The 23,954-nt window shown below is 42.9% G+C and overlaps 1 protein-coding gene across 1 annotated transcript in view; it reads left to right on the top strand.

The window, feature by feature from the left end:
• Positions 1-23,954, top strand: part of cdh24b (cadherin 24, type 2b) — a gene marked incomplete at its 5' end in the record, with an annotated part of 61,222 nt that overhangs the window by 12,655 nt on the left and 24,613 nt on the right. Inside the window, 3 exons of the mRNA XM_084183584.1 lie at positions 2,614-2,908; positions 4,472-4,591; positions 18,951-19,118. Of these exons, the coding sequence (XP_084039710.1) occupies positions 2,614-2,908; positions 4,472-4,591; positions 18,951-19,118 (583 nt within the window). The remainder of the gene's footprint in view (positions 1-2,613; positions 2,909-4,471; positions 4,592-18,950; positions 19,119-23,954) is intronic.

Raw genomic sequence — 23,954 nt, 5'->3', positions numbered from 1 at the left:
ATTGGCAGTGAAATCATGTTGTGGAAGGAGGAATGATAAAGTATGTAAAAACATAATGCATATAGAATTGTTCAGCTCAACTTTGCAGACAGTGGAAACTTACAGTGGGGGAAAAAAGTATTTAGTCAGCCACCAATTGTGCAAGTTCTCCCACTTAAAAAGATGAGAGAGGCCTGTAATTTTCATCATAGGTACACGTCAACTATGACAGACAAATTGAGAAAAAATAATCCAGAAAATCACATTGTAGGATTTTTAATGAATTTATTTGCAAATTATGGTGGAAAATAAGTATTTGGTCACCTACAAACAAGCAAGATTTCTGGCTCTCACAGACCTGTAACATCTTCTTTAAGAGGCTCCTCTGTCCTCCACTCGTTACCTGTATTAATGGCACCTGTTTGAACTTGTTATCAGTATAAAAGACACCTGTCCACAACCTCAAACAGTCACACTCCAAACTCCACTATGGCCAAGACCAAAGAGCTGTCAAAGGACACCAGAAACAAAATTGTAGACCTGCACCAGGCTGGGAAGACTGAATCTGCAATAGGTAAGCAGCTTGGTTTGAAGAAATCAACTGTGGGAGCAATTATTAGGAAATGGAAGACATACAAGACCACTGATAATCTCCCTCGATCTGGGGCTCCACGCAAGATCTCACCCCGTGGGGTCAAAATGATCACAAGAACGGTGAGCAAAAATCCCAGAACCACACGGGGGGACCTAGTGAATGACCTGCAGAGAGCTGGGACCAAAGTAACAAAGCCTACCATCAGTAACACACTACGCCGCCAGGGACTCAAATCCTGCAGTGCCAGACGTGTCCCCTTGCTTAAGCCAGTACATGTCCAGGCCCGTCTGAAGTTTGCTAGAGTGCATTTGGATGATCCAGAAGAGGATTGGGAGAATGTCATATGGTCAGATGAAACCAAAATAGAACTTTTTGGTAAAAACTCAACTCGTCGTGTTTGGAGGACAAAGAATGCTGAGTTGCATCCAAAGAACACCATACCTACTGTGAAGCATGGGGGTGGAAACATCATGCTTTGGGGCTGTTTTTCTGCAAAGGGACCAGGACGACTGATCCGTGTAAAGGAAAGAATGAATGGGGCCATGTATCGTGAGATTTTGAGTGAAAACCTCCTTCCATCAGCAAGGGCATTGAAGATGAAACGTGGCTGGGTCTTTCAGCATGACAATGATCCCAAACACACCGCCCGGGCAACGAAGGAGTGGCTTCGTAAGAAGCATTTCAAGGTCCTGGAGTGGCCTAGCCATAGAAAATCTTTGGAGGGAGTTGAAAGTCCGTGTTGCCCAGCGACAGCCCCAAAACATCACTGCTCTAGAGGAGATCTGCATGGAGGAATGGGCCAAAATACCAGCAACAGTGTGTGAAAACCTTGTGGAGACTTACAGAAAACGTTTGACCTGTGTCATTGCCAACAAAGGGTATATAACAAAGTATTGAGAAACTTTTGTTATTGACCAAATACTTATTTTCCACCATAATTTGCAAATAAATTCATTAAAAATCGTACATTGTGATTTTCTGGAGATTTTTTCCTCATTTTGTCTGTCATAGTTGACGTGTACCTATGATGAAAATTACAGGCCTCTCTCATCTTTTTAAGTGGGAGAACTTGCAAAATTGGTGGCTGACTAAATACTTTTTTCCCCCACTGTATAAAAAGGTTATATTTGGTTAACGGGTGCAAACAGTCTTGTCAACATCAATGTGAATTGTTTACCTCCTGGGAGGTCATACATACAATTTTTCCCCTTGAAATGGGGATATGTAAAAACCTAATGAATATTTTGATTCAGAGTATCCATTTTCATTTCATTTAGCAAATGTGCTTAGCTGTTGCCGTGCAACAATGCTTTCAAGCACTCCCCACTCACACTTTTCTTGCAATGTCACACTTTTTTGGAGTGAGGCAAATTTTGCGCTCTGTTGTCAGGGTTCCTATTCCGTCCACGTTTGAGCGGTAATGAGAATGAATGCTGATGTGCGGAGCACATCCCCTGAGCAGGGCCAGGCAAACCGTTGAGGGGGGAGATGGAGGGCCTATTCTGCTATTACCCCGTTCCGCTTGAGAGAGCCCCAGCCACCAGCCAGCCAGGGCTGATCCAATAAGCCAGCAGCAGTTGGGATCAATACAGCATGTACCGCTGCGACACCTGGTCCTCCTTAATACACTCTCAGTAGTAGGAGAATAATTGATTAGACCTCAACTTAATATGTGCTAAATGTCTACTTTCATTCATCGTTGCAGCAGTAGGGAACTGTATTTCACAGTTTGAAGAGCTTTCAGAGAGAACTGTTTGTGAGAATAGCATGCCCAGTTGAGCTGGTGCATTATTATGGATATTGAGATTATGATTATCCTAGTTCATGGCCATTGCCCCATGGACGGATCTGAATAGATGAGAGGGTGTTTGTTTGGATGTGTTCCAGTGTTCTCGTCCTCAGACAAACGCATGTCCTCAAGCACTGTGTATAATCCCCTTTATTTCTCTTTGATTCTTTCTCTTTTATTTTATAGCTTGTGTTAACCCCTCTTCCTCTATATATCTCATTCTCTCTCTCCTTCTATCTCTCTCTCTCAGCTGCACACTGACATGGACAGAGGTGATGGGCGCACCAAGTACGTGCTGAGGGGCGAGGGGGCGGGGGCGGTGTTTGTGATTGACGAGAAGACGGGCAACATCCACGTCACCAAGCCCCTGGACCGCGAGGAAAAGGACGAGTACCGCCTCATCGCCACAGCAACCGACCGGCAGACCGACCGGGCCCTGGAGCCCTCATCCACGTTCATCATCAGAGTGCAGGACATCAACGACAACCCACCTCTGTTTGAGGAAGGGCCCTACAGCGCCACAGTGCCTGAGATGGCCAACATAGGTACTGCAGGGGTGCCGTTGTCTTTTTTAATCTGCTGCTGCTTGCTACCTTTAATAATAATTTTACCCATTTTGATGTGTGCTTGCTTTTCAAAGCTCGGTCTCAGATTGAGATGTTCAGTCAATCATGGCTTCAATATTTACCTGGATTCGATATTTACCAAGGTGTTTTTCAAAATGCACAATGGTTTGTTGCGAGACTAGCACCTAGCGGCGCGTGAGAGTCTTATCAAAGAACTGTTACATAAAACTGGTAATATCTTCCACCGTCAATGCCACAGTGGTGATGGAATGGGATAATGATAGTAGTCACACTGACACCAAGTCAGCTTGTTGAAGAGATTGGTTGAGATATCTTTCATCATCTCCTTTCACTATGAATCGAGATTGAGTTTGCTTCCCCTGATTGTGAATTTCAGCCCTAAGTCTAGTTTTAAGTGGATACGAGGATTTGATTTCTACCACTGCTTTAGCATTACAGTATTTCACATGGAAATGATCCACTATGGTATTCACACAGTATCCATTCACTGGTAATACATCTCAGTCTGAATGCATCATCACTCCAAATTGTGACTGTGTTTTAGCAGCCTGCATATCATAAGGTTTCTGTCTCTCTTGTGCTTGTTCTGTCAAACCCCACAGTCAAACTTGTTTGATCTGTCTATCTGATCATTCTTGTACTGCCGCGTACCTCAAAACAATTGCTCCTCTCGCCCTTCCTCTCTCTCTCTCTCCATCTTCCATTTGCCTTTCCTCTGCCTGTTAACTACCTGTGATAGATCAGTAACCAGTTTCTCCCTCCCTCCCTCCCTCCCTCGCCTCTCTCCCTCCCTCGCCTCTCTCCCTCCCTCGCCTCCCTCCCTCCCTCCCTCCCTCCCTCCCTCCCTCCCTCCCTCCCTCCCTCCCTCACTCTCTCTCCCGGTGACACTGTCAGGGCTTTGATGTCAGAAAACAGCAACAGCTGCTCCCACAAATCCCTTCTACCCTCAGAGCTTGTCAGCCCAGTGCCCCATGGGAAACGTAGTTCTTCTTTCCAAACTGTATATATATTTTTTTGCTACAATTTCAATTTCTCACATGAAGCTGACGGTCTTTGATTTATTTGGTGGGAAAAAAGTCCATATCTGTCAGGAGAGGCAGGGATTCAGGACATGAGGGAGTCAGGGGGGAGACAAGGGGGGCAACCGACAGACGGAGAGATTGAGAAAGGGAGCAAAAGGGAATTGGAGACGGAGATGAAGAGAAATGAAGTGAGACAGACATAATCAAGAGAGAAAGAAGGTGAGCAGCAGGGGAGAAAGAAAGTGAATAAAGTATTTGTCACACTGCTGCCGAAAGAGAGTGAGGGGGTATGAGAGAGCGAGAGGGAGAGAGAGATGGAGAAATAGAGAGGTAGGAGTTGTCAGCCAGCCAGCCAGCCAGCCAGCCAGTCAGTCAGTCAGTATTTGGCTCTCTGGTTGTTGTGGTGTGCTAATGTACTGCTGTGTCTGGGCAGTGTGTGTGTGTATGTGTGTGTGTTATGTTGTTTTAACGCTGCTCTGCTTTCTCCCTCCTCCCTCAGGTACTTCTATAATCCAGGTGACAGCGACAGATGCTGATGACCCAACCTATGGCAACAGTGCCAGGCTGGTGTACACACTTGTGCAGGGACAGCAGTTCTTCTCTGTGGACCCACAGACAGGTGAGTGCCTCTCGCTCTCCACTTGGTGTGCACGCACTCCTTCCCTCTCTGCTCCCAACCATTTTCTCCCTCTTCAAACCTCTTTACAGTGTGTATCCCCACAGCGCTTTCTTTCTCTCCCTCCTTCAATCCCCCTCTCAGTCCCTCACACTCTCTGTCATGCATACCGATCCCTCTCTATCTACCCCCTCCCTGTATTCCCTCCTCTCACCTCCCTCTCCATCGCCCCCTCCCCATATTCCTTCCTTTCACCTCCCTCCCATTCGCCTCCCTCCCATTCGCCTCAGTCTCTTCTCCCCATATTCCCTCCTCTCCCTTCCCTCCCATTCGCCCCTATCTCCGTTCCCCTATTCCTTCTCTCTGTGTGTCCCCTCCTGCTCCCTCTCAGTTAATCCAGTTCAAGCTCCATTCAAATGTATTCAGACTGCCAGAGTCTATGTGCATCCAACAGACTGTAGCAACCGCCTTAAATGATACTTTCTGAAGGAGGAAAAACAAAAAGACGTGTGTTCAAAGGGAAATGTCAGAAAAGGTTTGTGAACTATTAAAGGCGGAGATTAAAAAGGCTCAGAGGACCTGTCTCTTCACTCAAATCTACTGTGTGTTTTGGGGGGCTTTGGTGTCAACCCAGGGTCCCTGAGGAAGATGGGGAAAGTCTTCTATTGAGTCCCCTGTTGCCTCACTACGTGATTGACAGCCTGCAAGCTAGTAATCACTAAGGGCGTTTTCACACATGAAATTCGGTACCCTGGTTCGGTTTCCTGGAGCTTTTGTGAGAACTCTACAGAAAACGTTTTGCTTTCACAAGACCTGAACATAACCGTTTCAGGGTGCGATTAGCAAGACGCACATTCTACATGATGTTAGCGAGCTAGCTTGTTTACAATGGGTTAAAAGGTTCCACGTGACTCGCGCTGCCGCATCACAATACCTGGTACTCTGGTCCTGGATCTTGGACCCACTACTCATACAGGTCCAGGATTAGTTTCAGCCAGGGTTTGTTTGCGTTTCACACATGCTTTATAGCACGGATCAGGGTATCAAACGCTCCAGGATCCGGATCATAAGGGGATATGTGAAAGCGCTCAAAGTTTTATACAGTATGCATTACAGAATGCTTATTGTATGAGTGTGTCACCTAGATATACATTTTGAAGTCTGTTTGCGGAGTGGGTTTGTGTTTGGGCATGTGAGTACTAGTTGGTTTATTCTATTTGTAGACAAGGGGTTATAGGTATACAGTGTCTGCAATGCTGTTATTGAATTCTAATGCATTTTAATTGTGTTGACATAGAGGGACTGATCTCCTGAGTGAAGAGTGCTCTGCTGGTGGGTTTTTACATGGTAATTGGTGATATTAGCCTAATTCTGCCCAGTGTGTTAACTACAACTCTCATCCATTAGGGATGGATTGAAATGTACAGAATGGGTACCTGGAGGAAAATGGGGGAGGGTCATGCTTAGGGCTGTGGCGGTAATTGGATAACCATGACATTGACGGTTTTGGATGAAGACCGTCATGGAAATAAAATAACAGGCCAAAATAAAATGTTTTATCAACTTTTTTTTATGTAGATATACTTTACCCATAGCGGGAGTGTTAACTATTGATTACATGGTATTGTTTCGCTAACTTCAAATCAAATCAAATTTTATTGGTCGCAACACACATATTTAGCAGATGTTATTGTGGGTGTAGCGAAATGCTTGTGTTCCTAGCTCCAACAGTGCAGTAATATCTAACAATACACAACAATACACACAAAGCTAAAAAGTAAAAGAATGGAATTAAGAAATATATAGAAATATTAGGACGAGCAATGTCGGAGTCCGGAGAATAAATATATAGACAGTACCAGTCAAAAGTTTGGACACAACTACTCATTCAAGGGTTTTTCTTTATTTTTACTATTTTCTACATTGTAGAACAATAGTGAAGACATCAAAACTATGAAATAACACATATGGAATCATGTATAACCAAAAACGTGTTAAACAAATAAAAATATATGTTATATTTGAGATTCTTCAAAGTAGCCACCCTTTGCCTTGATGACAGCTTTGCACACTCTTGGCATTCTCTCAACAAGCTTCATGAGGTAGTCACCTGGAATGCATTTCAATTAACAGGTGTGCCTTGTTAAAAGTTAATTTGTGGAATTTATTTCCTTAATGCGTTTAAGCCAATCAGTTGTGTTGTGACAAGGTAGGTTTGGTATACAAAAGATAGCCTTATTTGGTAAAAGACCAATTCCATATTATGGCAAGAACAGCTCAAATAAGTAAAGAGAAATTACAGTCCATCATTACTTTAAGACATGAAGGTCAGTCAATCCGGAAAATGTCAAGAACTATGAAAGTTTCTTCAAGTGCAGTCTCAAAAACCATCAAACGCTATGATGAAACTGGCTCTCATGAGGACCGCCACAGGAAAGGATGACCCAGCGTTACCTCTGCTGCAGAGGATAAGTTCGTTAGAGTTAACTGCACCTCAGATTGCGGCCCAAATAAATGCTTCACAGAGTTCAAGTAACAGACACATCTCAACATCAACTGTTCAGAGGAGACTGCGTGAATCAGGCCTTCATGGTCAAATTGCTGCAAATAAACCATTACTAAAGGACACCAATAATAAGAAGAGACTTGCTTGGGCCAAGAAAGCAATGGACATTAGACCAGTGGAAGTCTGTCCTTTGGTCTGATAAGTCCAAATGTGAGATTTTCGGTTCCAACTGCCGTGTCTTTGTGAGACGCAGAGTAGGTGAACGGATGATCTCTGCATGTGTGCTTCCCATCGTGAAGCATGGAGGAGGAGGTGTGATTGTGTGGGGATGCTTTGCTGGTGACACTGTCTGTGATTTATTTAGAATTCAAGGCACACTTAACCAGCATGGCTACCACAGCATTCTGCAGCAATTCGCCATCCCATCAGGTTTGCGCTTAGTGGGACTATCATTTGTTTTTCAACAGGACAATGACCCAACACAGCTCCAGGCTGTGTAAGGGCTATTTGACCAAGAAGGAGAGTGATGGAGTGCTGCATCAGATGACCTGGCCTCCACAATCACCCGACCTCAACCCAATGGAGATGGTTTGGGATGCGTTGGACCACAGAATGAAGGAAAAGTAGCCAACAAGTGCTCAGCATATGTGGGAACTCCTTCAAGACTATTGGAAAATCATTCCCGGTGAAGCTGGTTGAGAGAATGCCAAGAGTGTGCTCAAGCTGTCATCAAGGCAAAGGGTGGCTACTTTGAAGAATCTCAAATATAAAATATACACTACCGTTCAAAAGTTTTGGGTCACTTAGAAATGTCCTTGTTTTCGAAAGAAAAGCAATGTTTTTGTCCATTAAAATAACATCAAATTGATCAAAAATACAGTGTAGCCATATCTCAGACTGGCCAATAAAAAGAAAATATATGGCTACACTGTATTTTTGATCAATTTGATGTTATTTTAATGGACAAAAACATTGCTTTTCTTTCGAAAACAAGGACATTTCTAAGTGACCCAAAACTATTTTTGATCAATTTGATGTTATTTTAATGGACAAAAACATTGCTTTTCTTTTCTTTTTATTGGCCAGTCTGAGATATGGCTTTTTCTTTGCAACTCTGCCTAGAAGGTCAGCATCCCGGAGTCGCCTCTTCACTGTTGACGTTGAGACTGGTGTTTTGCGGGTAGTATTTAATGAAGCTGCCAGTTGAGGACCTGTGAGGCGCCTGTTTCTCAAACTAGACACTCTAATGTATTTGTCATCTTGTTCACTTGTACACCGGGGCCTCCCACTCCTCTTTCTATTCTGGTTAGAGCCAGTTTGCTCTGTTCTGTGAAGGGAGTAGTACACAGCTTTGTACGAAATCTTCAGTTTCTTGGCAATTTCTGGCATGGAATAGCCTTCATTTCTCAGAACAAGAATAGACTGATGAGTTTCAGAAGAAAGTTATTTGTTTCTGGCCATTTTGAGTCTGTAATCGAACCAACAATTGCTGATGCTCCAGATACTCAAATAGTCTCAGGAAGGCCAGTTTAATTGCTTCTTTAATCAGCACAACAGTTTTCAGCTGTGCTAACATAATTGCAAAAGGGTTTTCTAATTATCAATTAGCCTTTTAAAATGATAAACTTGGATTAGCAAACACAACGTGCCATTGGAACACAGGACTAATGGTTGCTGATAATGGGCCTCTGTACGCCTATGTAGATATTCCATAAAAAAATCAGCCGTTTCCAGCTACAATAGCCATTTACAACATTAAATGTATTTTTGATCAATTTGATGTTATTTTAATGGACAAATAAATTGCTTTACTTTCGAAAAAGGACATTTCTAAGTGACCCCAAACTTTTGAATAGTAGTGTATTTTGATTTGTTTAACGCTTTTTCGTTTCCAGCTACAATAGCCATTTACAACATTAAATGTATTTTTGATCAATTTGATGTTATTTTAATGGACAAATAAATTGCTTTACTTTCGAAAAAGAAGGACATTTCTAAGTGACCCCAAACTTTTGAATAGTAGTGTATTTTGATTTGTTTAATGCTTTTTGGGTTACTACATGATTCCATATGCATTATTTCATAGTATTGATGTCTTCACTATTATTCTACAATGTAGAAAATAGTACAAATAAAGAAAAACCCTTGAATGAGTCGGTGTGTCCAGACTTTTGACTGGTACTGAATATACACAGTATATTTGATGGGATGTGTAGACAATATACACAATATATGGATAGAATATGTAGTATATCTGAAGAATAGTATATGTACAGCAATAGTTAAATAGGATAGGCCTTGACTAGAATACAGTATATACAGTGCTATGAAAAACTATTTGCCCCCTTTCTAATTTTCTCTACTTTTGCATATTTGTGATACTGAATGTTATCAGATCTTCAACCAAAACCTAATATTAGATAAAGGGAACATAAGTGAACAAATAACACAACAATTACATATTTATTTCATAAACAAAGTTATGCAACACCCAATTCCCCTGTGTGAAAAAGTAATTAGAATTAAAAAATTAGAAAATTAGAAATGGGTCAAATACTTTTTCATAGTACTGTACATATGAAGTGGGTAAAACAATATGTAAACATTATTTAAAGCAGGGGCGCAACTTTCACATGCCCCCCCCCCCCCCCACACACACACACACACATTCTGAAATAGCATTTTGGTTCCCCTCCACTATTTTTTAAATTGGAATGTGATACAAAACAAGGCAACAGTGTGCTTTAGGACCATCCGGACACCTGCGAGCGGTCAGGTAGGCTGTTTGGAGTGTTTATCCGACTGGATTTAGGACCACGCGGACCCCACAGTGGGCTGACAGGCTGTGTGAAAGCAAAGCTTCTGGAAGGCTGGCTGGACCAGCACGGGAGAGTTGAGCATAGTTCAGTGTAAGCATTACGCTCTTTCACTGAGTTGTAAATGGAACAGAAACTGGCTACTCTTTAGTTGACTGATGTTGCTGCTGTTTAACTTAACAGAAAAAAAAACTAAACTAGTGTTTATTCGCAGTGCTGAGCTAGTATTGTAACTGACATGTAACGTTAGCTAATGTTTCATCCCCTCTCGACTGAGGTGAATGAATAAGCTACGCTAGTGAGTAGCTACCTCAGCCAGGTCAGCTCTAGCCTCTAGTTATCTGTCAGATACGAGAGGAGGTGGCTATTATTACTATCTAACAGCAGTTGTTTGTATTGACATGTTTTGTAGCCTTTGTTTTGTCACGTTTCAGAAGTAATAAAGTTGGCTTACATTAGCTATTATTTTTGCCTCAATTAAACTAGACCTGAATCAAACGATGAAACCATCGGCCAAACGATTGAAGATTGATATTCAGACGTTTTTTTCAGTGAAATGTGAGTTGTATTAGTCAGTATGTCAATGTAACATTATGGATCTGTCAGTTTCCCTAGCTAATTCCCTTTTCACACTGACACAATAATAAACAGCTCTAATGTTACAGGCTTCACTGTCATGGTGCACAGGAGAGGTCTGCAGGACTGATTTCTTCATCCCGCTCCCGCCCTTTCTATTCGACTCCCACCAGCTACCGCAAGAACTGGTCCCAAACCCAACCGCAGTCCCGCAGTCCTCTGTAGCTCAATTGGTAGAGCACGCCGCTTGTAATGCCAGGGTAGTGGGTTCGATCCCCGGGACCACCAATACGTAAAAATGTATGCGCACATGACTGTAAGTCGCTTTGGATAAAAGCGTCTGCTAAATGGCATATTATATTATATTATTTATTTTAGGCTTATGTGACGCAGCTCACTTGCCAGCCATGGTCCCAGCAATTTTGCGCCCTATAGGCAATATCAAATGCCCCAAAATAACTTAAGAAATAGGTTAAATTACCAGAGATTCTCACATGGCCCTTACATTGTATTACTGGGCTATATCAGCCAATATGCTAGATGTAGTTAGAAGAGAGCAGAGTTAGAGAGACTTGCTATTTTTATAGCCTACCTTTTAGGGGTGGGAAGATTTTCTGACTGAGAAATATGGGTGATCAATATTTAGGCCTATTTCTAGGCAATGTAGTAAACTATAGCCTAATCATAGACCTTTTTAGGAAGTACATTTCCTTGGAAAGATAACTGCCCCGTGCTTCTCTGCCCATGTATACATAGGCTATAGCCTACTCTATTTAATTGAGACCACACGCGTACCTGATCTCGCAGGTATGGCTACTGAACTGGAAGCAGCAAGAATGATGACAGCAACACTTGCTACCTTTTGCATAGTCCTAAAGGATATAGCCTACCTTTTAGGAGGACGATTTGCAGGCAGAGACAAATAAATGGGTAATCCATACTTATTGAAAATGAAAAGGCGCAACGCTCGCTCACCATAGTAGCCTAACCTATGTGCACATTGTGCCTTTTCCTTTTCAATCATGATTGTAAAAAAATATTGCACTTTGACTTACGTTGGTTGAGCGCCCTCCTCTTCTTTCATTATCAATATTTATTTACAGACACTGTAGTAAACTACAGTCTAATCATATTCAAGTTAACTGCCACGTGATTCTCCACCCATGTAGGCAGCCTACTCTATTTCAGTGTATGAATAATGCGAAAAATATGTGCTTTTAATACAATAGGTAGGCTAACGCATACAAAGTAGAAAGAGGACTTTTCAAAATAATCTGTGGGACAACAAAAATATTTTAATCTCAAAGTCGTCTGTCTGACCGCCCACTCCCGCCTGCAGTATGAAAAATGCTGACCGCGCTGCAATGATCTCTGTCGGGACCAGCATCCCTGGATACACATATGTTAGAATGCCCAGTCATGTTCATAGAATCTCAGACTTAAATTACTGCAGTTTAAGACCATCCATAGTATGTACTAACTGAAAATCATGCACTCAGAAATGGTAGTATTCTGCTGGAAGTGTAAAGCACAAAAGGGGACATATTTGCATATGTTGTGGTCTTACGAAGGATGGCTGAATTCTGGCAAAGAGTATGTTATTTTATCTCAGCATGTATACAGATTCTCCCTTCTCCCTGTTTTTGTTTGCTTGGAAATGTTGAGACTGGAGACTGTCAGAAGAAACTGTGTAACCTAGTATTTATAGTGGCTAACAATGCATTGCCATTAATTGGAAGGTTGGTTATCCTCCCACAATGTATGGAAGAAATGTCAAGTTATGTACAGTATCACTAGATTTGTTTTAAGATTAAGGGTATACTATGCACATTTCATAAGGTCTGGATGCCTTACAGTGCGTTCGGAAAGTATTCAGACCCCTTGACTTTTTCCACATTTTGTTACGTTACAGCCTTATTCTAAAATGGATTACGTTAATTTTTTCCCTCATCAATCTACACACAATACCCCATAATGACAAAGTGAAAACAGGTTTTTAGATTTTTTGGCAAATGTAATAAAAAAATATAACAGAAATACCTTATTTAACTATTCAGACCCTTTGCTATGAGAATCGAAATTGAGCTCAGGTGCATCCTGTTTCCATAGATCATCCTTGTGATGTTTTTACAACTTGATTGGAGTCCACCTGTGGTAAATTAAATTGATTGGACATGACTTGGAAAGGCACACAACTGTCTATATAAGGTCCCACAGTTGACACCAATTACGTGAACAGCGAGAGCACATGCACAGGCCGGGCTCTAGGCCTATGTAGAATTCTGGAGGGCACTTTTTCGCTGAGCTGGCCAAAAAAGAGGCCGCTAGTTAAGGCCCAGACGGAGCCGAACCTCCCAAATCACAGCCTCATTCTGGTGAGAAATGAAGTTTGATCAGCTATAATAAAAACCATGTATCTATGTGAAGTTATTGTTAATGTATAATTGTTATTCAGATGCCCTAGCAAATCAACCAACAAAATAGGCTAATTTTCTTGAATCATTCAATGTTGCATTACCATAGGCCCATTGTATTTTCACAACGAAATTAGCCGGTTTTGTTTGTTTTATTTAGCCAATCATACTCTAGTTAAACCACTGCTTATAATTAAATATTAATGATAATATAGAAAATATTCTGTGTATACTACACCAGAAAGCATGATTTGGAGGAACATTAGCTTCTTTAAAAATAAATAAGCTGTGGATCGTTTTAAATCCCATAGCCTGTCGGAGTTGCAAATGTCAGCGAAAGAGAGGCCCAGCCAGGCATATCGGTAATATTTCAAACTACAATCGCCGGAAAACATAGTTTGGAAAGCAATTGGCTATTGCTTCAAAGAGAAGACAATGAAAATACTAATCTGTCTTTTATTTATCAAAATTCTCAAATTAATTGAGCAAACAGTATTATTGGCACCAGCGGCGCATTGGCCAGATCCCCAGTGAATGTGAATATTCACTGTCTTTATCATTGGGTCAGCGCCACTTGAAAGTTGTATTAAAAAAGATTCTGTTAATCTCTCCAGTCATATAAAGTGTAGTAGAATTGCATTAAATGTTTTTATAGAAAACTCTTAGAGATTTACCCACAAAGACTCACAGCTGTAATCGCTGCCAAAGGTGTTTTACAAAGTATTGACTCAGTGGTGTGAATACTTATGTCAATTAGATTTCTGTATTTAATTTTCAATAAATATGCTAAAATGTCTAAAAGCATGTTTTCACTTTGTCATTATGGGGTATTGTGTGTAGATGGGTGAGAATTATATATATATTTTTTTACCATTTTGAATTCAGGCTGTAACAACAAAATGGAATGTTTGTCAATAAGTCAAGGGGTACAAATACTTTCTGAAGGCACTGTATATGTGATTGTGTACAAATGTAAGCAAGGTTTAAAATGATTATTATTTAGTCAAAACATTATATCTGTTTGGGCTTCTTGTGGTCAATTTCCAGTCTACAAATTATTTTGTAATAATTTTCCGGCCCCCTGACTATCCGCTCAAGAAAAAAATGGTTGATGATCCCTGCCATAGGCCTGCCTACCTTTTTATTAAAGAAAATGGCAAAAAGCACAGGCCTACCCCTTGTTAGCTTAAGATTTTGAAGAAAATAAAACAGATCCGATTATATAAAGTTATCTGTGACAGTCCTTTGGTCTGTGATTCTTTATGCTAAAAACAAGCTGTAAAATATACGGGAAAGACGTGACTCATTGGAGATATCATTGTTTTGCTTATTTGACATTCAGAACCTGAGCTACAACCTCTATAGCCCCCCCCCCCCCCCCCCCCCCCCCAAAAAAAAATGACTTTGCTTGGGAAGTAATCTAATTCTATCATTCTCAATTGATTAAGCTATTCACTTTCTGTACAATAGAAGATGTTTAAACCCAGACAGCTTTTAGGGAAACACTTGAGACCTCTCGTTGGGTTAAGCCACTTAAGAAGAGTAGCCAGCAGTTAAAGCTTACATTTTTCTGCGTCGGTAGGCCTACTCAGAAAGTACCATGCTCAGATTCCTAATGACGTCTCAGATTGAATTATTTGCAAACAGGGACAGTTTCGTGGCAAACAAGACACACTGATTTGGCATTGGATAAATATGATAAGATGAACACATAGGCCTATCTCTCTGTCCATTCTTAACCTGTAATTGCTGTAATTTGCGAGGTATTAAAAATGATTCTGCTAATATGTAAAATGGTGTAGAATTGCATGAAATGTTTATAAAAGGCTATTTCTTCTCGGACCTGCAAATACAAATCAAATCAAATCAAATCAAATCAAATCAAATTTTATTGGTCACATGCGCCGAATACAACAGGTGCAGACATTGCAGTGAAATGCTTACTTACAGCCCTTAACCAACAGTGCATTTATTTTAAACAAAAAAAGTAAGAATAAAACAACAACAACAAAAAAGTGTTGAGAAAAAAAGAGCAGAAGTAAAATAAAGTGACAGTAGGGAGGCTATATATACAGTAAAATAAAGTGACAGTAGGGAGGCTATATATACAGGGGGGTACCGTTGCAGAGTCAATGTGCGGGGGCATCGGCTAGTTGAGGTAGTTGAGGTAATATGTACATGTGGGTAGAGTTAAAGTGACTATGCATAAATACTTAACAGAGTAGCAGCAGCGTAAAGAGGATGGGGTGGGGGGGCAGTGCAAATAGTCCGGGTAGCCATGATTAGCTGTTCAGGAGTCTTATGGCTTGGGGGTAGAAGCTGTTGAGAAGTCTTTTGGACCTAGACTTGGCACTCCGGTACCGCTTGCCGTGCGGTAGCAGAGAGAACAGTCTATGACTAGGGTGGCTGGAGTCTTTGACAATTTTGAGGGCCTTCCTCTGACACCGCCTGGTATAGAGGTCCTGGATGGCAGGGAGCTTTGCCCCAGTGATGTACTGGGCCGTACGCACTACCCTCTGTAGTGCCTTGCGGTCAGAGGCCAAGCAGTTGCCATACCAGGCGGTGATGCAACCAGTCAGGATGCTCTCGATGGTGCAGCTGTAGAATTTTTTGAGGATCTGAGGACCCATGCCAAATCTTTTTAGTCTCCTGAGGGGGAATAGGCTTTGTCGTGCCCTCTTCACGACTGTCTTGGTGTGTTTGGACCATGATAGTTCGTTGGTGATGTGGACACCAAGGAACTTGAAGCTCTCAACCTGTTCCACTACAGCCCCGTCGATGAGAATGGGGGCGTGCTCAGTCCTCTTTTTTTTCCTGTAGTCCACAATCATCTCCTTTGTCTTGGTCACGTTGAGGGAGAGGTTGTTGTCCTGGCACCACACGGCCAGATCTCTGACCTCCTCCCTATAGGCTGTCTCATCGTTGTCGGTGATCAGGCCTACCACTGTTGTGTCGTCGGCAAACTTAATGATGGTGTTGGAGTCGTGCCTGGCCATGCAGTCATGGGTGAACAGAGAGTACAGGAGGGGACTGAGCACGCACCCCTGAGGGGCCCCCGTGTTGAGGATCAGTGTGGCAGATGTGTTGTTACCTACCCTTACCACCTGGGGGCGGCCCGTCAGGAAGTCCAGGATCCAGTTGCAGAGGGAGGTGTTTAGTCCCAGGATCCTTAGCTTAGTGATGAGCTTAGAGGGCACTATGGTGTTGAATGCTGAGCTGTAGTCAATGAATAGCATTCTCACGTAGGTGTTCCTCTTGTCCAGGTGGGAAAGGGCAGTGTGGAGTGCGATAGAGATTGCATCATCTGTGGATCTGTTGGGGCGGTATGCAAATTGGAGTGGGTCTAGGGTTTCTGGGATTATGCTGTTGATGTGAGCCATGACCAGTCTTTCAAAGCACTTCATGGCTACAGACGTCAGTGCTACGGGTCGGTAGTCATTTAGGCAGGTTATCTTAGAGTTCTTGGGCACGGGGACTATGGTGGTCTGCTTGAAACATGTTGGTATTACAGACTCAGTCAGGGACATGTTGAAAATGTCAGTGAAGACACTTGCCAGTTGGTCAGCACATGCTCGGAGTACACGTCCTGGTAATCCGTCTGGCCCTGCGGCCTTGTGAATGTTGACCTGCTTAAAAGTCTTACTCACATCGGCTACGGAGAGCGTGATCACATAGTCGTCCGGAACAGCTGGTGCTCTCATGCATGCTTCAGTGTTGCTTGCCTCGAAGCGAGCATAGAAGTGGTTTAGCTCGTCTGGTAGGCTTGTGTCACTGGGCAGCTCGCGGCTGTGCTTCCCTTTGTAGTCTGTAATAGTTTTCAAGCCCTGCCACATCCGACGAGCGTCAGAGCCAGTGTAGTATGATTCAATCTTAGACCTGTATTGACTCTTTGCCTGTTTGATGGTTCGTCGGAGGTCATAGCGGGATTTCTTATAAGCGTCCGGGTTAGAGTCCCGTTCCTTGAAAGCGGCAGCTCTACCCTTTAGCTCAGTGCGGATGTTTCCTGTAATCCATGGCTTCTGGTTGGGGTATGTACGTACGGTCACTGTGGGGACGACATCATCGATGCACTTATTGATGAAGCCAGTGACTGATGTGGTGTACTCCTCAATGCTGTCTGAAGAATCCCGGAACATGTTCCAGTCTGTGCTAGCAAAACAGTCCTGTAGCTTAGCATCTGCGTCATCTGACCACTTTTTTATTAACCGAATAACTGGTGCTTCCTGCTTCAGTTTTTGCTTATAAGCAGGAATCAGGAGGATAGAGTTATGGTCAGATTTGCCAAATGGAGGGCGAGGGAGAGCTTTGTATGCGTCTCTGTGTGTGGAGTAAAGGTGGTCTAGAGTTTTTTTCCCTCTGGTTGCACATTTGACATGCTGGTAGAAATTAGGTAGAACGGATTTAAGTTTCCCTGCATTAAAGTCCCCGGCTACTAGGAGCGCTGCATCTGGATGAGCGTTTTCCTGTTGATTAATGGCCTTGTACAACTCATTCAGTGCAATCTTAATGCCAGCATTGGTTTGTGGTGGTAAATAGACAGCTATGAAAAATATAGATGAAAACTCTCTTGGTAAATAGTGTGGTCTACAGCTTATCATAAGATACTCTACCTCAGGCGAGCAAAACCTCGAGACTTCCTTGGTATTTGATTTTGTGCACCAGCTGTTGTTTACAAATATACAGAGACCGCCACCCCTTGTCTTACCAGAGTCTGCAGTTCTGTCCTGTCGATGTAGCGTATAGCCTGCTAGCTGAATGTTATCATTGTTGTCGTTCAGCCACGACTCCGTGAAACATAAGATATTACAGTTTTTAATGTCCCGTTGGTAGGATAACCGTAATCTTAAATCGTCAATTTTATTCTCAAAAGATTGAACGTTGGCTAATAGGATTGATGGGAGAGGCAGTTTACTCGCTCGCCGTCGGATCCTTACGAGGCACCCGGATCTGCGTCCGCGATATCTCCGTCTCTTCCTCACGCGAATGACGGGGATCTGGGCCTTGTCGGGTGTCTGTATGATATCCTTCGCGAACGCCTCGTTGAAGAAAAAATATTCGTTCAATGCGAGGTGAGTAATCGCTGTCCTGATATCCAGAAGCTCTCTTTGGTTATAAGAGACGATGGCAGAAACATTATGTACAAAATAAATTACAAATAACGCGGAAAAACACACATAATAGTACAATTGGTTAGAGGGCTGTAAAACGGCAGCCATCTTCTTCCGGCGCTGTTTCACGACATACGACACACGACATACGAAATACGATGATAGATTCATGCAATGCTTTTACTATAAAGGAGATCTTTCCACCACTACTCTTGTCCACGGTGGTCTGCGAACCCACAATCTTCTGGCCCGAGGCCCTGTGCACTATCAAAATTCCTGCGTTGCTATGTAATGCTTACAGGATGAAGAACAGTTTCTAAAAAGGTATATCTAAGGCTCCGGTCTGTCCAAGAAGTGAGGGTAAACGGTAGACATATTCTCTGCTATCCACTTTGTTTTCATTATTGTTTTGGATATAGGGGAGGGTCACTTGTTATTTTTCAAGCGTTCAGGGAGGGTTTAGGTCAAATATATTTTGCTGAAGGGAGGGCCATCCATTTTCATTTCAGAGAGGTCAGATTTTCTCCATGTAACCCTTATTATAAATAACGTTCACTCCCTTAGTAGGGTTTGCATGCAGAGCCAGTCTACTCTATTCTCTCCCGTCATTTCAAAAGGTCTCATTCTGTACACACACATACCCCAGAGCCACATCACATTAGCTCAGATATTTATGCTGGTGTCTTGTTAATTCCCTACATACTGTTTACAGTACCTAAGCAAAGGCTCATATTTTCACTAGCTTTAAAAGAGCATCCATATTTCAAGGTGATTTAGCTACCTTGGCTGCCGGGCTCCTGGTTTGGCTGGGTTTGGTGAGCAGTGCACAGCTAGAGGCAGCCGCTGTTCAACCAATCATGTGATGCATAATCAGGTCATTCTGCATAGTGGAAATGATTGATCTTGAACTCTCTTTGTCTTTGGTGTGTGTGTTTTTCACAGGTATCCTGCGTACAGCGGTGCCTGATATGGACAGGGAAACCCAGGACCGGTACCTGGTTGTTCTGCAGGCCAAGGACATGGGGGGCCATCTGGGAGGTCTCTCAGGGACCACCACTGTCACTGTGAGGCTGAGTGATGTCAACGACAACCCCCCTCGCTTCACACAGAGTAAGTGACAAACACACGCACACACACCTGTCCCTTCCACACACACTTTAACAGGTATACTTCACACATCGAAAGCCAATTTTTCCAACCTGGGGGCAGTTCTGGTGACCCCAGTAAGATTGTGGCCGTGGGCAGGGTTCTATACAGACCACATGTACACACCAGGGGAGAGGAGAGAAAAGGGGAACCCAGGGAGAAGTGCTGCCATTTAACCAGCCTTATTCCTCCAGCCTGTCCAGTGCTGTTAGTGCCCCTGCTGTGACAGGAGGGGGTTAGAATACTATCAAAGCCTGCCTCCAAGCCGCTCTGCTCAATTACATACCAGGGATTAAAAGACACTCACAAAACTGCCCCTTTCTTCCAAATTCAGTGCTGCTTACTGACTTTCACATGGCATTTACCAGTGGGGGGAGGATTAAATAAGAGGGATTGAACCAGGTGTTTGTGAATATTATTATATTCCCTAACAAGTTGTAATGGGATGGTTTGCGGGTCGCAACACTAAATGCTTCTCTAACATCACAAGACTTTTGAAAGCATCCTGGGTTTTGCCTCCAATCCCACCATTCATTACGTTCTTCAAGGAGCCAAGCAGTACTGTACCGTAAGACAGCTTTGAAAGCTGTTAGGGTACAGTTGAAGTCACCACTTTATTTTAAGAATGTGAAATGTCAGAATAATAGTAGAGAATTATTTATTTCAGCTTTTATTTCTTTCATCACATTCCCAGTGGGTCAGAAGTTTACATACACTCAATTAGTATTTGGTAGCATTGCCTTTAAATTGTTTAACTTGGGTCAAACGTTTCGGGTAGCCTTCCACAAGCTTCCCACAATAAGTTGGGTGAATTTTGGCCCATTCCTCCTGACAGAGCTGGTGTAACTGAGTCAGGTTTGTAGGCCTCCTTGCTCGCACACGCTTTTTCAGTTCTGCCCATACATTTTCTATAGGATGTCAGGGATTTGTGATGGCCACTCCAATACCTTGACTTTGTTGTCCTTAAGCCATTTTGCCACAACTTTGGAAGTATGTTTGGTGTCATTGTACATTTGGAAGACCCATTTGCGAACAAGCTTTAACTTCCTGACTGATGTCTTGAGATGTTGCTTCAATATATCCACATCATTTTCCTTCCTCATGATGCCATCTATTTTGTGAAGTGCACCAGTCCCTCCTGCAGCAAAGCACCCCCACAGCATGATGCTGCCACCCCCGTGCTTCACGGTTGGGATGGTGTTCTTCGGCTTGCAAGCATTCCCCTTTTTCCTCCAAACATAATGGCCAAACAGTTCTATTTTTGTTTCATCAGACCAGAGGACATTTCTCCAAAAAGTACAATCTTCGTCCCCATGTGCAGAATGCGTCTCCTTCCTGAGCGGTATGACGGCTGCGTGGTCCCATGGTGTTTATACTTGCATACTATTGTTTGTTCAGATGAATGTGGTACCTTCAGGCGTTTGGAAATTTCTCCCAAGGATGAACCAGACTTGTGGAGGTCTACAATTTCTTTGGCTGATTTATTTTGTTTTTCCCATGATGTCAAGCAAAGAGGCACTGAGTTTGAAGGTAGGCCTTGAAATACATCCGCAGGTACACCTCCAATTGACTCACATTATGTCAATTAGCCTATCAGAAGCTTCTAAAGCCATGACATCATTTTCTGGAATTTTCCAAGCTGTTTAAAGGCACAGTCAACTTCTGACCCACTGGAATTGTGATACAGTGAATTATAAGTGAAATAATCTGTCTGTAAACAATTGTTGGAAAAACTGCTTGTGTCATGCACAAAGTAGATGTCCTAACCGACTTGCCAAAACTATAGTTTGTTAACGAGACATTTGTGGAGTGGTTGAAAAACTAGTTTTAATGACTCCAACCTAAGTGTATGTAAACTTCTGACTTTAACTGTATGTCTTAACACAGGAACCTGACTACCTGTAGAGCTTGTGAACCCAGCAACATGTGGAGATCCACCTTGTGACTTACACCTCTACAATGTTCTAGGAGCCATATGTGGGTTTCTTCTTAGCCAGGGTGGAACATTGATTCATAGCTCAGTGGTAGTTGGCTATTAGGGTGTTACACATGCGGACTCAGGTGCTCTGTGTCCACTCTGGAGTTTTATGCACTTTTAAAATCCTTGGCTGCCAAGGTGATGGATGGATAGGTAGATTGTCTGACGGATGACTACATAGGTAGGCCTGATAAGATCAGTGTCTTTTTTATGTGACAACGAGATGAGAGACAGCGATACAGAAAGGGATTTCATTATAAATATTGCTCATTTATTTCCCCGATAGGGTGCCAGTTACTGAGAAAATGAGACTGGGGAAGAGTTAGAGAGATGGTGGGATGTTGAAAGAGAAATAGAGACAGAGTGAGAAAGAGAGAGAAGAAGAAAGAGGGGGGGGGGGGGGGGGGGTACAGAAAGACAGAGAAATAGAGAATATTGTCATTGACAAACATTCAACATTTTTCTATTTGATATTCATCAATTCCAGCACCACCCCAATATCAACACGTGACAATGGGGGGAATGTTGTTGACCTTTCCTTTCTTGAAGCTACTGTGATCATTTCAGAATGTAACTGTAAGCTGTTACTGCAATTTCAGGTGGAAACTCAATAAAACAAGTTTCAAATATCATGAAAATGTCCAGCTGTCCAGCTGTTTCAAAAATATTGCTCTGCTATTAGTATTTTTACTGTATGAATGTTGGGCTCAAGGAGGCAATTCTGTTTACACTGCCCTGCTTACTGGGGGGGCAACTATCGGCGAGAGTCATGCGCGACCTCCGGAGGTAGCGTTCGAGACGTGAGAAATACGTACGTTTACATTACAGTAATGTCTCTCGAGAATCGATAGCTCTCGAGAATCTCGAAATTCTCCTTAATTCTCGATAAGGAGAATAGACCCATAGAGGGGAGAATGAGAAAAAGAGAGGCTTCCCAAGAGAAAGAAAGAGATAAAGACCAGAGTGAGGGAATTATGGTTTGACTGGAGTTATTAAAAGGAGTGAGGCAATGTGCAGAACAGAAAGAGGGAGGAGGTGAAAGAAAGATTGGAACAGGACACACAAAGACCGCCAGAAGGAGAGAGATAATCACACTGTGAAATCTATGAAAAAGGGAGCGAAAGAATGGAGCAGAGGGAGGTAGGATGGTAATCACGTCATTGTCCTCTGAAGAAATGAGTGAGAGAAAAAGAAGAGGTGAAATAACATAGAAGCGTGAGTGGGTGAAGTGATGAAGTCGCAGGGGAGTGAGACTGGCAATGCATAACAGCTTAACTGTGTGTGTGTGTGTGTGTTTTAACCTTTATTTAAGCAAGGAGTCAGAAAACCATTCATTATTTTGTGTGACCACCATTTGCTTCATGCAGCGCAACACATCTCCTTCGTATAGCGTTGATCAGGCTGTTGATTGTGGCCTGTGGAATGTTGTCCCACTCCTTTTCAATGGCTGTGCGAAGTTTCTGGATATTGGCGGGAACTTGAACACGCTGTCGTACATGTCGATCCAGAGCATCCCAAACATGCTCAATGGGTGACATGTCTTGTGAGTATGCAGGCCATGGAAGAACTGGGACATTTTCAGCATCCAGGAATTGTGTACAGGTCCTTGCGACATGTGGCCATGCATTATCATGCTGAAACATGAGGTGATGGCGGCAGATGAATGGCACGACACTGGACCTCAGGATCTCGTCACGGTATCTCTGTGCATTCAAACTGCCATCGATAAAATGCAATTGTGTTCGTTGTCTGTAACTTATGCCTGCCCATACCATAACCCCACCGCCACCATGAGGCACTCTGTTCACAACGTTGACATCATCAAACTGCTCGTCCACATGACGCCATACACGTGGTCTGGGGTTGTGAGGCCGGTTGGACGTAGTGCCAAATTCTCTAAAACGATGTTGGTAGAGAAATTAACATTAAATTCTCTGGCAACAGCTCTGGTGGACATTCCTACACTCCCTCAAAACTTGAGACATCTGTGGCATTGTGTTGTGTGACAAAACTGCACATTGTAGAGTGGCCTTTTACTGTCCCCAGCACAAGGTGCACTTGTGTAATGATCATGTTGTTTAATCAGCTTCTTGATATGCCACACCTGTCACGTGGATGGATTATCTTGGCAAAGGAGAAATGCTCACTAACAGAGATATAAACAAATTTGTGCGGAAAAGTTGAGAGAAATAAGCTTTTTGTGCGTATGGAAAATATCTGGAATGTTTTATTTCAGCTCATGAAACATGGGACCAACACTTTACATGTGGTGTTTATACAGTGCATTCGGAAAGTATTCATTTTTTCCACATTTTGTTACGTTACAGCCTTATTCTACAATGTATATATTTTTTTAATACCCTCATCAATCTACATACAATACCCCTTAATGACAAAGCAAGGGTACTAGTCCGAGCTCTGGCAGGGCCACTCAAGGACATTCAGAGACTTGTCCTGAAGCCACTCCTGCATTTTCCTGGTTGTGTGCGTAGGGTCTTTGTCCTGTTGGAAGGTGAACCAGTCTGAGGTCCTGAGCGCTCTGGAGAAGGTTTTCATTAAGGATCTCCCTGTACTTTGCTCCGTTAATCTTTCCCTCGATCCTGACTAGTCTCCCAGTCCCAGCCGCTGAAAAACATCCCACAGCATGATGCTGCCACCACCATGCTTCACTGTAAGGATGGTGCCAGGTTTCCTCAAGACATGACGCTTGGCATTCAGGCCAAGGAGTTCAATCATGGTCTGAGAGTCCTTTAGGTGCCTTTTGGCAAACTCCAAGCAGGCTGTATTGTGCCTTTTACTGAGGAGTGGCTTCCGTCTGGCCA

Source organism: Coregonus lavaretus, assembly GCF_964263955.1.
Source record: "Coregonus lavaretus genome assembly, chromosome: 19".
NCBI classification, from domain to species: domain Eukaryota; kingdom Metazoa; phylum Chordata; class Actinopteri; order Salmoniformes; family Salmonidae; genus Coregonus; species Coregonus lavaretus.
The sequence above is the reverse complement of the archived record's forward strand: the minus strand, read 5'-3'. Positions and strand labels throughout refer to the sequence as shown.